The sequence below is a fragment of the Onychostoma macrolepis genome, chromosome 23 (assembly GCF_012432095.1).
Source record: "Onychostoma macrolepis isolate SWU-2019 chromosome 23, ASM1243209v1, whole genome shotgun sequence".
NCBI lineage: Eukaryota > Metazoa > Chordata > Actinopteri > Cypriniformes > Cyprinidae > Onychostoma > Onychostoma macrolepis.
The window spans coordinates 24,766,116-24,781,364 of record NC_081177.1 but is presented as its reverse complement, the minus strand read 5'-3'; the positions used below and the strand labels follow the sequence as shown (position 1 = coordinate 24,781,364).

General features: G+C 39.8%; 1 protein-coding gene across 1 annotated transcript in view; it reads left to right on the top strand.

Moving 5' to 3' along the window:
- The first annotated feature begins 391 nt into the window (after positions 1–391).
- Positions 392–15,249, top strand: part of LOC131532145 (leucine-rich repeat-containing G-protein coupled receptor 6) — a 91,498-nt gene continuing 76,640 nt past the window's right edge. The window contains exon 1 of the mRNA XM_058763580.1: positions 392–585. Within this exon, the coding sequence (XP_058619563.1) occupies positions 392–585 (194 nt within the window). The remainder of the gene's footprint in view (positions 586–15,249) is intronic.

Genomic DNA, 15,249 nt, shown 5'->3' with positions numbered 1-15,249 from the left:
CTTTCTTCCAACCATCCACTCCAGCTGCCTGAGGCAGAAAGAGCGCGCGAGAGAAAGTAGGAGGAGTGATGTGCCGGCCGGCTCCACCCTCCAAAAGCTCCGGCCAATCAAAGGAGCGCTGCAAGCTTTCACTACAATAGGTGAATGTCTCCTAAGTGAGATGAGACGAGAGAGAGAGAGAAGACCTGTGTAAGCCCCTGACTGACTCATTCACCCATGGGAGTTTGAAGTGACAGAATAAATCTACAGAGACGAGGCTCAGGATAACATTTCAGAGAGCTGAGAGCGGACAGACACATCCACACAAACAGAGCCACAGCTGAGTGAGACTGCAGAGAGACAGACAGATATACAGCTCATCCACAGAAAGACAAGAACTGGAGTCATTGTCATGTTGGTGGTGTTACTGATCCTGCATGCCGTCTCGTGTGCCCATTCTCACGGGCCACCAGGTGCCGCCGTGCCTGGGAAACAGTGCCCATCTGCGTGCCAGTGTGAGGAGGATGGCATCCTACTGCTCGTGGACTGCTCCGAACAAGGACTATCCAGTGTGCCAACCGACCTAAGTCCTTTGACGTCTTACCTGTGAGTACGCCCTCCTGCTTCCATCACCCGCTTTGCTGAGAGAGTAAGGGGTTGTGAATAGTTCTTGAGGAATGTTTGGTTTGATTACATTAAATATCTTCAAAAGCATGCTGAAAGATTATTGTTTTATGCCTGAATGAGGGGTTTGGAAGATATGAAAGGCTCTAGGTTAATAACAGACTCTAAGATCAGTGGTTTTCAACTGGTTTTGCTTCAAGACCCAGAACTTGTATCACTCAAATATTAGTGATTGTTCAGAGGATAACAAAATTGACTATTAGAGTTTGTTGATATTACCATGAGCTACAAACATATGCAAAGTTATTAACAAGAGATAGACTGACAATTTTGGTTTCACAAGGATCTGTGGTTTCATGCTCTCAGCGGTTGCACAAAACACATTTAGGTCTTCATAAATCATATTAATGCTCAAGTGCACCTGTATTTAATGTAGTCTTTGGCATGTTTTATTTTATCTTGAGTAGTTTGTTCGTGGTTTATTAGGATGAGTGCAAGTCAGGCTACCTGGCATTTGTCTGATTTGACTGTTTCTACTAAGTGACAGATGGATTTGCGCTAAAATGCAATTGTTTAATTGAGCTCATGACCTTCATGTCAACGAGAACCATATGGGAAGTGTTTTTCTCCTCTGTTTAATGCTTATATTTTAAATAATCGTTTTTATTAAAATTATTTATGCTATCCTAATTATGATTATGAGATTAGATGCATTATATTATTAAGATATATATTTTTTTTCCCCCTGTGACCTTTCATTTCTGATCCCATTTAGGATGCATGACATACATGTGATCTGTCTTGAATGATCGATGTTGATGTGCACCTTCAATCAGGACTGTAATACAAAATTCTCCGTTCGTTACCAAAGGTGAAAAGCAATGCTTGTTTCCCATGTGTCCTGTGACAGTTCTCAGTGCAGCGGTATCTGATGGGAACGTGTGTGTAGAGTGATGCAGTGGGGCGCTCCGTACAGTATTGGGTTTCTCCATGTCAGCTGGAAGCCTGTTGGGTTTAAGTCCATGCTAATCGCTAAGGCATGCCATATGTCCCCTGATTGTGAATGATGACGCAAAGGAGGACTCAAATGTTCGCTCATAAAACGTTATGCAGCTCACGTGAATCAATAACTGGAGAGAGTTGTGTTTCAGGCTTCGGAGGAAGTGTAGCTTATGGTTGGGAATTGGATTGCAAACACATGTACCACAACCTTTCAAACATATTGAAACGTCTTGAGCAGTGTCTCTAGACAGTTGCGAGTGCATAAGATTGTATCTCTTTTTTATCCCGCTAGTGTTATAGGGATTTTTATTAAGTTGTGCAATATATCGCATGACTTCATATTTAAAATCTGTGTCCATTTAGTACTTCTATTAAACACTGCAGCAAATTGTGTTAATATAATGAGGATTTTAACGAAACTTTAATAGAATCTCACTAGTGTTCAATGCTATTGGTCAAACTGATTCTGCCAGGTATTTCACAAATTTTCATAAAGTTATTGATTTTAAAGTTTCATTATAAGTCTGTGCAAATAAGACCAGCAGTCTTTCACATGCAACGCCTTGTCTAACACTTTTTTCTTCGCCGGAGGAGAGCAGATTGATGTAAATATTGACTGAGCTTTGATGTGCATGTCATTGTTGAGATGTCAAAGTGTGTGTTTAAGCACGACGGGGACCGTTCTGCAAGAAAGCTCTGCTCTACTGACGCCATTTACTCAAAGTGATCATTCATCGGTCATCTTTTTTTATGCCAAACTTTTAGTCAAACCAAGAAAAATGTTTGCATTAGACATGTACAGAACATGTAACTGCTTTCCTGTCTGATTTGTATTGCTTATGTCCTGGCCTGTCGTTATTATTCCACTTTGAACTGCTATAACTTCTAATACCTGCTCTGGAAACTCACCAAACTTTAAATGCATGAAGTGTCTGTGGCCAGTTGTTGCATTTTGATATTTTGCATTGCTGACATTTTAAAAATGGGATGTATGGTTGCCTGGAAACCAGTGCATATATCAAATATCAACCCAGCAGCCCTATTTTAATTGTTTTGTCTTGCAATTTTCATGAACTGCTTTTCTAGTGGATATGAGAACTTTTACACTTTAATATGCAAATCAGTAATACATAAATAAACAATCAAAATGTTCTGTCATCTCTGCAAAAGCATCCGTACTAAATTGATTCAATTAATATTTTGCTTCTATTACTGCTTATTTTTCTAAACACATAAGCAGATACTATCATCACCATTTTTGCACTGGTGGGTCTTGCTTAACATTGAATTTTGATAAAATAATCGATAGAGCAAAAAGTAAAGCACAAGTGGGAGCTGTGTGAACGTGCTGGACATTCTGCCAGTATTAAATGCCTGTCCTGTCTCGCTCTGCAGCGATTGCCCATATGGGACAACAGGTGCCCTGAGGCGCGGAAAAAGTCTGTCACCAAGAGAGTCTGTTTTTGCACTGATTTTTGTTTGTTTCTGTTGGTTTCAACAGGAGTGGACGTTAGGTACATCAGACAAGGAAAAGTTAGAGATTGCTGTTTTGTACACTAACATGAATAACACTCGCATACACATTCCTAAACACACTGACTGCTGATTGATTTATCTTTGTAGATATGGAAGATCTAAAAAGCCTGGAAATTAAGTCTTCACACAAACATCACGGCACTGTTGCCTTGAGAAGAAGAAGCACATCAGATATTCATTCAAAATTCATTTACTCACCCTCAAACCTGTATGGCTTTCAAACCACCAGATCACAAAAGAAGATATTTTAAAGAATGGTTTAACTGTTTTGTCTATACAATGAAAGTCAATGGGGCCTAAAACAACACTGGGCCCCACTGACTTTCGTTGAATGAACAAAAATTTAACTTAACATTTTTTCAAAATGTCTTCTTTTGTATTTCATGAGGTTGAGTAAAGGATGGCAATTTTTTTATTTTTTCACGATTCAGCCTCTTTTAATGTCAAATTAATGTTTGTCTTTCAGTACAGATGCAGATAGAAGCTTTTTTTGTCTTTCAGGAATTTAAAAGGCATTTTAGAACTATAAAGTATGTGCCATAGTTGACGATATTTAGTTTTTGAAATAAATAAATAAATAATGTTATAAATACTCAAGTTCATATATTTAAGCAGCACATTTAATCTAGCAACGATATATTACAATCACATATATGACAGTTGGTTCTTATATATTAGGAAAGCAGGGGTACTTTAAGGCAATATTTAAATAACTTAACTATATAAAACTAAAGATGAAACCCTCAATTCAAAGAAAACATGGACAATGTCTTTTAGAGCTGTACTGAAACCAGTTAGCATCAGGTTAGCTCAGCTGAAGATGAGTACAAGCATCAACCAGCATCAGTCTCAAACCTCAAAGCTGTCAGCCCATTCCCTGAAGCCAAGGTCCATATATTTTCATCTCTCTCAGGGCAATTTTCTACACAAACACAAATTAATGTTGAGCTTGAGCTGAGGGCTTCAGACACATGTTTTTGCTTACTGGCCTGCCTCAACTTCCAGTGCTTTGGCCTTGAAACCTTTTAGAGTCAGAAACAAGAACAGAGCGAGTGTGTGAAAGATGCCTTCAAGTTCTGAAGTGTGTTGTGTTATCTGATTTGAGGGCCATAAATCTATTTGCGTCCCTTTTTGGCCAGTGATTTATATTTTAAGGGTCAAACAGGAAGAGTTAACACCTAAATCACTATGTAACAAATATTACAAACAGCTGGAACAAATTTTATATACACTTATCAATTATGTCACATAACCATGTAACAAATTTTAGTTTAGTTCAGTCAACACAAAATGCTGTTCGCAACCCATTTTACTAACATATTTATGAATAAATACAGATATTAAATGACAAAAAAAATGACAGTAGAGAATTTACAGGAAGTGTCTGTGGCCAGTTGTTGCATTTTGACATTTTGCATTGCTGACATTTTAATTATGGGATGTATGGTTGCCTAGCAACCAGTGCTTAAATGAGCATTATTTAAAATATCAACCCAGCAGCCCTATTTTAATTGTTTTGTTTTGCAATTATTAAAAATACATGAAGTACTTTTCTAGTGTATCTGAGATCTTTTGAACTTTAATATGCAAATCAGTAATTAATAAATAAATAGGGGTTGAGTTTTTTTTTTTTTTTTTTCTGGAAAGGAACGCAAGATTCAAACTCGGGTTGTCAAAAGCACTGCCCATAAGGTTATTGACTCCAACAGCTAAATGTAATTTGATAAAAGACTAGTTTTTGTTTATTTATTTTTCAATTTTGATTTCATAGTGACTAAGTGCTCAGAAAACAGATGTTAAATGTATGTTTAATTTTGCCTAGCATCTAGTAGTTAACACACACAAGTTGCTACATAGTGCTCATACTGAGAAGAGAAGTTTGAATAGGGCTTACATCATTTCCTGATCTCTTTCCCGCCGCTTTGTTGCATCATTTCCTGTCCTCTCTCTATGTTGTCAATAAAAATGGTAAAAACATTAGCGAAAACTTTAGAAGAAGGCCTTCTTAGGATCAGGGCTCAGATCTTCAGGGTTGTTTATGCACTTCTGAATCCTTGCGAATTCAACTCTGGCAGCCTACATCATTAAACGGCTCCAAGGGCTCTAATGTTCTCTGCGTTTAACCACCTAAGCTCTTCAATGAAACAGGGTGATAATGGTCTTTTCATCCTGGCAGTGGTGAACGCTTTGAGCTTTATAATGTGGTAAGTTTGTAGGCTGATCCCTCAGGGGGTGCTAGCAGACAAACTGCACGGACAATCACTCACAGCTATGGTGCTTACGGTACCACTGCAAAGCAACACAGCGGGATTCACGTAGAGCAAAGGCTGAGGAATAACATCACAGCTGAGGTGCTTCAGTGGATTTATATTGCTGTACGTATTGGCCTACCCTCCATCAACAGTCCATTACCTAGACCCAGACTCTCCAAGAAATAATACTTGAAACTTAACAAATATATGAAACACATGGACAAATTTGGCATTCTCGCTGACTGTTCCTCAGAGAAAGAGAATAAAAACTTTCTTCAAGTGAGGCTCCAAATGTCAACGGGATATCTGGAATGGTTAGTTTATTAAACCCCCCAGCTCATGAAGTCCACAGTTTACAGAGATGTACATATTTTCTGGGGTGAAATTTTACCATGAGTTCATGACCGAAGCGAGAAGAAGGTGAAAGTAATGTATTATGTCTAGTAGAAGCAGGAAGACAGCTTAGACTCTGACCGTAGATCTCAGCTCACGGTATCCCAGTGGCATGTTTACCTGCTTTGTGTGTCAGGACAGGTCATGGACAAGGCACCGGGGAGGGAGTTTGATATTTTCAGAGCATTGGACAATTCAAACAGACATAGGAATCTGCCACACCGATGTGCAATGTAGTGAGTGAGTGAGAGGGGTCAGGATGTACAACATACCCTCCAGGCTGTAGGACAGACAGAGCTATGTTTACACCTGAGAGTGTTATGACCCTACTTGCAGAACCAAATCACATTCATAATACATGACTACAAGCTTTTTCTCACTGCCTCATTTTGTTTTTACTTTTTAAACTTCTCTACAACTTATGCAATTTGTGGAGAAAAAAAAACAAAACACATTCTTTCATAAATTCCTCAGTTCCTCAATTCAAATTCCGGATAAAAAGCCTGAATGGAAAGAAAAACAAATAAACAAAAAACAGGCCATGCTTTTTTTTCCTCCAAGCAGAATGTCTTGTCATTAACACACGACTCCATTTGTGTACAAGCTAGTACACATACGGAGAGTCGCAGACTCAGCCTCACCCTCAAACAAACATGGGAGTGATTGTTCATTTCCTTCTCTTCCCGTTACCTAACAGTGAAACGAGAGCAATTAGTGCCCTGTGAAGTCAGCCCGAAAATAGTCAGAGCCCATGCAGGATAAATAAACCAGTGGACCTACCGCAGACTGCCTCATCTCCAGAACATCTTTAAATAGATCCAGAGCTGGAGGAGAAGACCCGAATGCTTCTACTCAGCATGCTGTAGAAAAACCAAATCTGAGGAGCAAACCCTGTGTGGGACCCCCTAAATATTATGTAGGATTGTATATATGTAGAACTTGGTCACATCATCAACTGTTATTGTTTGGAGACTTTCCTTCCAGGGCACTTCCTTCCTGAGTTCCTGATCCATCGTTGAAATAAAGACATGAGGCTTTCCTCTTTCCTTTTTCCCCCCCTGTAGGACAGAAGGAATTAAATTTCTTTTATATCATAAGTGGTTCTTCTAGACTGCAATCAGATCAAAGGGAATCATTTGCTTTACTTTTTGCAATGTATGTAAGCACATAACGTTTCAGAGGAGTTTCAGACTGTTGTCAGTTATCGCATATAAGATACCAAGACCTGCCATCATAAGTAAGACATCTCAATATGAAATGATTTGAATGACTGTGAAAATGGTCTCATTTGTCTCCAGAGGAATTTTAAGAAAAACATCTGTGACAAAGATGATTCTTAAGTGAACCTAAGTGAGAATTCGCCTGGTCTATGAAAGAGCAACCACTGAGCAATAAAATGTTCCTGTGGATTCTGGTAAGGGAATAACAATTGAATCAGTGGCTAAGTGTGGATTCTGTCCTTTTCAATGGCAGAGGTTCATACATCACCCCCTGGGCAAACTTGACAATCCATCACAGACCTCTGTGGGGGTCTGTGTGGGGGTCTCTTAACCTGTGGTTAAGTCTTTAGCCGCATTTCACCATCGGCTCTTTGGATCTGACAGAAGCTATAAACTGTGCTTTTGAGGTGACATGTTCTCACCCCCTCAAACACCACTGGAAACCTTAAGGGAGGACAATGGCTGGGAAAGAAGATACCCAGAATACTGTTCGTTAAGTGGAAATGGTTTATACAGAAGCTTAGATTTCAGATTCATGATCCTAACCGTAAAGGAGCCCAGTCGCACCAAAGCAGGAATGGTTAATTGCTCATCCAGAGATGCTTGGGGTCCACACATGTGAGAAGCCGTATACTCAAATGAAGGAGCAAATTAAACCTTCTGAGTTTCCAAATAGATTACTTTACATGCATACAGCTTACAGCATTACACAGTCCCCCCTAATGCTTTTTTAATGAGTTTGCTTACATTTGCCGCATTGAGAATATACAACTCATCCAAGATTGCAATATGTGGACCAGGAAGGATCGCTGGCCAGACTGAGGCAGGCTCAAAGCAGGAATTTTAAACTGAGATTTTTCCTTATCTGAACTATTTAGGGCTGTGCCTTGCATCAGGAAAGATTGCTCACTGAATCCTGGTTACTATCTATGTATCAGGCTTATTTGAGAAGGTTTCCTCACCAAACTAGGAAAGGGAAATCTCATAACCTGCTTCCCTGTCAATACCAGAGGAAGATTTGCATCATAAGTTTTTAGTGCAGCAACTGGAAACATTCTGTAACCAGACAAAAATTTTCAAATCATCTAGGAATGTAAATTGACACTTTCTTAGTCTTTCGTGGAGGACTCAAGTTAGGGCATTTCTGATGGATGGCTAGTTTATTCTGGACGTTGTGTCTAGCAGGAAAAGATGAGAGAATGGTTGCTTAAGAAGGGAGCCATGAAGTATGCGTGACGTGCTGGAGTCGCATCACTTGCAGCTGCACATCTCTGAAAGAAGTAGAACTGCAGTCCAAAGAAATCCATTCAGTGCCCACTGCATCATAAACCAGCTAACTACGCTCATACCTCACATGCACATGCTGAAATGCAGGTGGTGTCTTAAACTGTGAGGAATCTACACATCAGGAACCTTGTAAACAAAATCTTTGAAAATCACAACTTTATTTGATGCTATGTAGAGTTGTGCCAAAGAAAACATGGTGTGCTTTTTAAGAGCGACTGTGGAAGAATAATTCAAATTAAAGCCAATTATTTTGTAATAAACTGAAAATTACCATTCCAGGAGTTATTTCCCGGAAGGATGGAAAAGGCCTGTTTGAATGTGTGCCGAGAAGTTAAACAAGATTGAGTGCTAGTGTACTTTCAAGTTGAACATAGCCTCTCCCAACTGACCAACCGGTAATGCTGATAAACGAATGTGATCAGTTTTCAATAATACCATTAAGAAACTCTATTTCAGGCAAGAACCTTGCCATCTGTAAATGTACAATCCTTTATGACTAAAACCACTGCATGTTCTTACTCGCCAAACTGCTGGCGAACATCAAAGGTATAAGCGAAAAGGCATTACAGATGATTTGCCACTTTGAATATGGACAGTATCTGATGAAAATAAATGAAAAGAGTAAGAGCTAATGTTGAGGTCACCATGCGATTTTTTGTTTTTGTTTTGTTTTTGTTTGTTTGAATGTGTTCCATTGGCTTTGACATGCAGATTAGGTTTCCCAACTCAAAACTCAAAGCAAATGTCAATGGAAAAACTTTGTCATTTGCCTATTGAACAGTCTTTATCTGTAAGCACTATTTCCCACGGCCAGTGTCTTGCGAAGTCCGGCAAACAATCTCGTACATCTTCTTTAGAGTTGGGATTGGGACCTCCAGCTCCAGCCAGTGAAAAGGATAGATGGAGAAGGTGTTTTCTCCGCCCGACCTGCAGCTGTCTCAGCTGCTCGCCACTGGGGACAACAGGAAATTTATTGCAATAATCATCTCTCTAGGCAACACATTAAATAGCGCACTCCTTTGAAAAGGCTTTGAAAGACATTCTCTTTGATACTTGATTAGAGAGTGAAGTTTTCAGGAGGTGGCAAACAGTCTTAACATGTAGAAAGTTGTTGGATTTTTTTGGATTTTATTTTGGATTTTTTTGCTTCCTTTGGTGTTAATGCAGTTGATTGGTTATTTTATATGAAGGTAGTAACTGCTGAGTTTGCATATTATATTTTAAATGATATATATATATATATATATATATATATATATATATATATTTTTACTCTTTTACAAGCAGCAATGTTGAAGGTACCCATACTGTATTTTAGATAATCTTTTATGTCTGCATCATGTTTAAATTCACTCCTTAACATTCAACCTCCACCTCTCTACATCTCTCCCAGTAGCTGGTCAGCGTGGTTTAGTGTAAACTTGTATATGTCAAAAAAGAATGTTTGTTTGTAAAAGACTGAACAAAACTACAGATTTGGCCCTGTAATGATTTATCGGACGTTCCAGATGAACGGCGAGTAGAACATGCTGAATGCATCATAAAAATGAAAACATGTGTGATTTACTTAACTCTCTTTGCAGCACAATAGTCACTTGTAGACTGAAATGAAGTCTTTACTACATCTGAAACATGACTTTAAAACTTATTAACATACTTTTGGAGAACTAGGCTTCACATATTGTAAAGCTCAAGACAGAGATCAATGCAAACTTTGATATTAATTAAACAGCAAAAATGTGTCTGCTTTGGGGCAAAGAGACTGCTTTTGGGATACTGCTTCAACACATGCAGTATCCCAAAACGCTTATAATCTAGCTGACACCCGTTAGTGTCTATATCTAGCCATGGTGTTCATGTGGATTGAATCTGGCGTGCAACATTTTCAGTTCCTCCCTCTTGTCTCCATCATGTCCTCTCTCTCTTTACTTCAGGGAACCAATCCTGTTCCTGGAAAACCACTGTCCAGCAGTTAACCCCAATTAAACCTACCTGAACCAGCTAATCAAGGTCTTACTAGGCATACTAGAAAATTCCAGGCAGGTGTGTTGAGGCAAGTTGGAGCTAAACTCCGCAGGACAGTGGCTCTCCAGGACCAAGTTTGGACACCCGTTTTCTGGGGCGCCGCTACGGATTCTGGGCCCCCTGGACCGCATAATCACTCGGGCCCTGGGGGCGGGGGGGTTGTTGTACAGATCACGTTCCGGTAGAATCCCCCTCGGTCGAAATCGCGATCGCATTATACTGTTTCAGCTATTAAAATAGTTCTGTTTTGTATGTAATGGCAAATTTTCGAAATTTCGTTTCATTTTTTTATTAAGTTTATTTAGAAAAACGTTTGGAGCATTTTTTTGTTCGTTAAATAAGTTTATTTTTTCTTAAAGTAACGACCAAGCAGCAGCGGCAGACCAGCAGGCTGATCATAGCTTATGTTTGATGAATTTAGCCTTCTCAAATCATCACGACTTGCCTAAAATACAATCTATGGATATACTAAAACAGTTCAAGCATATAACGCTGTATCCAGTAGTTTGTGCGGAGAGTGGAAGCTAAAGCGCAGGACACGGAGGCGCCAGTGCAATCAATTGCATTGTTTTCAATGGAAACAACTTACGCAGTAATTTTTGCTCTTAAAGGTAAGAGTAATGCATCATTCGGAATTGTAAAGGGTCTACTTTTATTTGTGTTCACTCACAATATTAAAATAAACTTTTTATAAAATAAAATAATTTGATAAAATAAAGAAAACAATGATGCGCCATCTTGTCTTGAACAGGAGCGCTTCATAAAAATGAACCGAAAGTCAATACATGCCTCACAAACATGATAAATATATCTATAGAAAGCTTTAAATTACTACTTAACGAAATAAATCAAATCAAAAACAAAAACTCTTTCATTATAATCCGTGAACATGCACTTCTCTCTAAAGGTGCGTCTAATGAGAAGACGGTGAGTCAGGATCATCATCTTTGCGACACTGACACAGAAAACATTAGTTTATTAGTAAATAATTCAAATATCTCCTTACTATTTTCCCCTGACACATTCATGGTAATTACTTTTGCTGGGGCTTTGCAGCAAGCTTCAGCGTATTGCATGTATTTGAACGCAGAACTCTTCAGCTGCGCTGACGGAGCGCTCTCTGCTGCTGCGGGACTCTAAACACCGTCGAGCCGCTCTTCACAGTCGCGGCACAGTCACGTGTTGTTTCCACCAGCACATTGATGGATGTCTAAAATATAAAAATAAGGAGAAGCCTAAAACAGGCCCGGCCCGCCTCTGAGCTATGACGTGAAAATTGGTCCGATCGACGCCCAGGGAATGCAGGGCTCTAGTGTTCCCCTCGGTAGAAATCTTGTTTCCCCCTCGGGGGCCCCACCCCATCGTCGGGCCCTTAGAATTGTCCTAACTTCCCCCCCCCCTTACGGCGCCCCTGCCCGTTTTACCTGAAAGAGGTCAGAAAAAAGGTCAGTCATAGCCTGACAAATAGTACACATGGTGCAACATGCACACAACCTGGGTTTGAATCTGATATTTTTGTGATCTCATCATACATTGACATACATTGAAATATTGTTTTTAATAAAGATATACTGCATCTCAGACAGTGACATTGATATCCCAGTTCCATTCCAAGTGACATTCTAGAGCAGGTCCACTGTCCTGCAGAGTTTAGCTCTAACCTTACCAAATAAACCTGAAGAAGCTAATCAAGGTCTACTATGGCTACTAGAAAATTATAGGCAAGTGAGGTTGATGTTGGGGATTAACCAGCCGGACAGTGGATCACAGGGGTTTTAAAGACTAAACAAGGACGTTTTATGGTGCCAAAGTTTTGTGCACAGTATTGCTGTGTAAAGACATGCAAAATATACATTTCTAGTCTTCTCAGAACATTATGACATGTGGATCAGCCTATTCTGAGGCTTTTAAGTCCTGATTGGGCTTAACAGAGAATAGAGAAATAGATAATGATTCTAAGTTATGGAAAACTATACATCGTGTGGCTAGCAGCTTCATCTCAGTTTGTAATTTTAACTCAAACCACTTTCTGTGACAGTTTTGACAGATTTTTAATCCACACATCAGTCGTGATATGCAATCTCATGGATATATTTTGATGTCATATGCAAAAGCGTGGTCAAACAAAGCCGCAGAGACAGTTTTGGGTTCTGTCTGTCCTTCCATATAGTTTTTCTCCATTCCTCATCCACTCAATTCACTCATCCCTTCACTCTCAGATATTTGTGGCTCTGTCTTCCACAAAAAGAGTAAGACACTCATGTCTTTCTGTCTTCTTTTCTCGTTTTCTCCCTTCGCAACCACAAATTGCTGTCATTATGTGACGCATTGCAGTGGTGATGGCTAACCAGAGTCTGGCCTGTGGAGAAAACCACGACAAGCGAATTAAGAGCTGAGGGAAATTGAGGGCTTGTGTGTGTGTGTGTGTGTGTGCGTGGACCACCCAGACTCTCATAACCAGAGGGTGAGACCACAAGCAGGAGCGACTCTGTTCTGCCGCCCGTATCTTGGTCCCTCACTTTCTGTCTATATTTAGATCTATTTGTTTCTCCTTTGTCTCCTTCTAAATTGCTCTTTCTGCTTCGTTCTCTTGGTCTCACACTCTTATCTTTGTGGTCGTATAAACTGAAGCCAAACCCATGAGAACCTATAAGTTAATTGTATCGGGCACTTCACTTATATTCTATATAATTTAATGTGCTGGATCCATTTTTATGTTTATATATACCAAAGAGAGGAAATTGTATTACTTAGAGACTGCTTTTTTTTTTATAGTTTAGGAGATTAAATAGGTTTCTCAGTTACATGTTTGGCGTATAGACACAAATGAGACAATTGTTGACATGCAGGTAGTATCTAGATTAGCAATATTTGGTCTTTGTTTTACTATCATAGTCCCTGAGGACGTAGCAAATCTTCACTATTGGAAATCGTGAACACACATTCCTATCAAAGTCGGAAGCGTTTGCTTGTGTCTTGGCCCTACAGAGTTTGACTTCTCTCAAAGACTTCCTCCAAACTTTAATCTCTTCCTCTTAGGTTCCCCTCTTCTGTATTGCATTCCTCTCCGTAAAGCAAAAATGGTTTCCATGCGGATTGCCCATTATGTCAGTGGAGCGATGGTTATCGGTGCTGACCCAGGTCAAGCAGCACTGTAAACAGGACTGTGTTCAGAGGCGGGCGGCTCAGGAGAGAGGAGCCACGCTGAAGCCAGACGACGGGACAAGTCCACTATCAGCCCCAGCATCAGGCTACTGGCTCCAGACTGCTCCCTCTCAAACTTCTCTCAGACCTGGAGCCTCCCGCCCCCCATCTTTCCGGGAAGGAATGGGTGTTGGTTTGGGTGTTGGCTTGTGGCTGAATCTCCACGTGGCTGTACAATCCGAATTCCGGAAATGTTTTTTTTTAAATTAAAATAAAAACTAAAAGAATTTCAAATAACATGAGCCAATATTTTATTCAAAATAGAACATAGATAACATAACAAATGTTTAAACTGAGAAATTTTACAATTTTATGCATAAAATGAGCTAATTTCAAATTTGATGCCTGCTACAGGTCTCATAATAGTTGGGATGGGGGCATGTTTACCATGGTGTAGCATCTCCTCTTCTTTTCAAAACAGTTTGAAGACGTCTGGGCATCAAGGTTATGAGTTTCTGGAGTTTTGGTGTTGGAATTTGGTCCCATTCTTCCCTGATATAGGTTTCCAGCTGCTGAAGAGTTCGTCGTCATCTTTGATGCATTTTTCATTTAATGATGCGCAAAATGTTCTCTATAGGTGAAAGATCTGGACTGCAGGCAGGCCAATTCAGCACCTGGACTCTTCTACTACAAAGCCATGCTGTTGTAATAGCTGCGTTATGTGGTTTTGCATTGCCCTGCTGAAATACACATTGTCTGGAGGGGAGCATATGTTGCTCTAAAACCTTTATATACCTTTCAGCATTCATAGTCCCTTCCAAAACATGCAAGTTGCCCATACCGTATGCACTTATGCACCCCCATACCATCAGAGATGCTGGCTTTTGAACTGAACGCTGATAACACGCTGGAAGATCTCCCTCTTCTTTAGCCCAGAGGACTTGGTGTCCGTAATTTCCAACAAGAATGTCAAATTTGGACTCGTCTGATCATAGAACACTTTTCTACTTTGAAACAGTCCATTTTAAATGAGCCTTGGCCCACAGGACATGACAGCGCTTCTGGACCATGTTCACATCCTTTTTGCATGATAGAGCTTTAGTTGGCATCTGCAGATGGCACGGCAGATTGTGTTTACCGACAGTGGTTTCTGGAAGTATTCCTGGGCCCATTTAGTAATGTCAATGACAGAATCATGCTGATGAGTGATGCAGTGTCGTCTGAGGGCTTGAAGACCACAGGCATCCAACAAAGGTCTCCGGCGTTGTCCCTTACACACAAAGATTTATCCAGGTTCTCTGAATCTTTTGATGATGTTACGCACTGTAGATGATGAGATTTGGAAAGCCTTTGCAATTTGATGTTGAGGAACGTTGTTTTTAAAGTATTCCACATTCTTTTTACGCACTCTTTCACAGATTGGAGAGCCTCTGTCCATCTTTATTTCTGAGAGACTCTGCCTCTCTAAGACACCCCTTTTATAGCTAATCATGTTACAGACCCGATGTCAATTAACTTAATCAGTTGCTAGATGTTCTCCCAGCTGAATCTTTTCAAAATGTATTGCTTTTTCAGCCCTTTGTTGCCCCCATGCCAACTTTTTTGAGACCTGCATCAGGCATCAAATTTGAAATGAGTTCATTTAGTGGATAAAAGTGTAAAATTTCTCTGTTTAAACATTTGTTTTGTTCTCTATGTTCTATTGCGAATAAAATATTGGCTCTTGTGATTTGAAAGTCTTTTAGTTTTCATTTTATTCAAATAAAAAAAAAAAACATCCCAACATT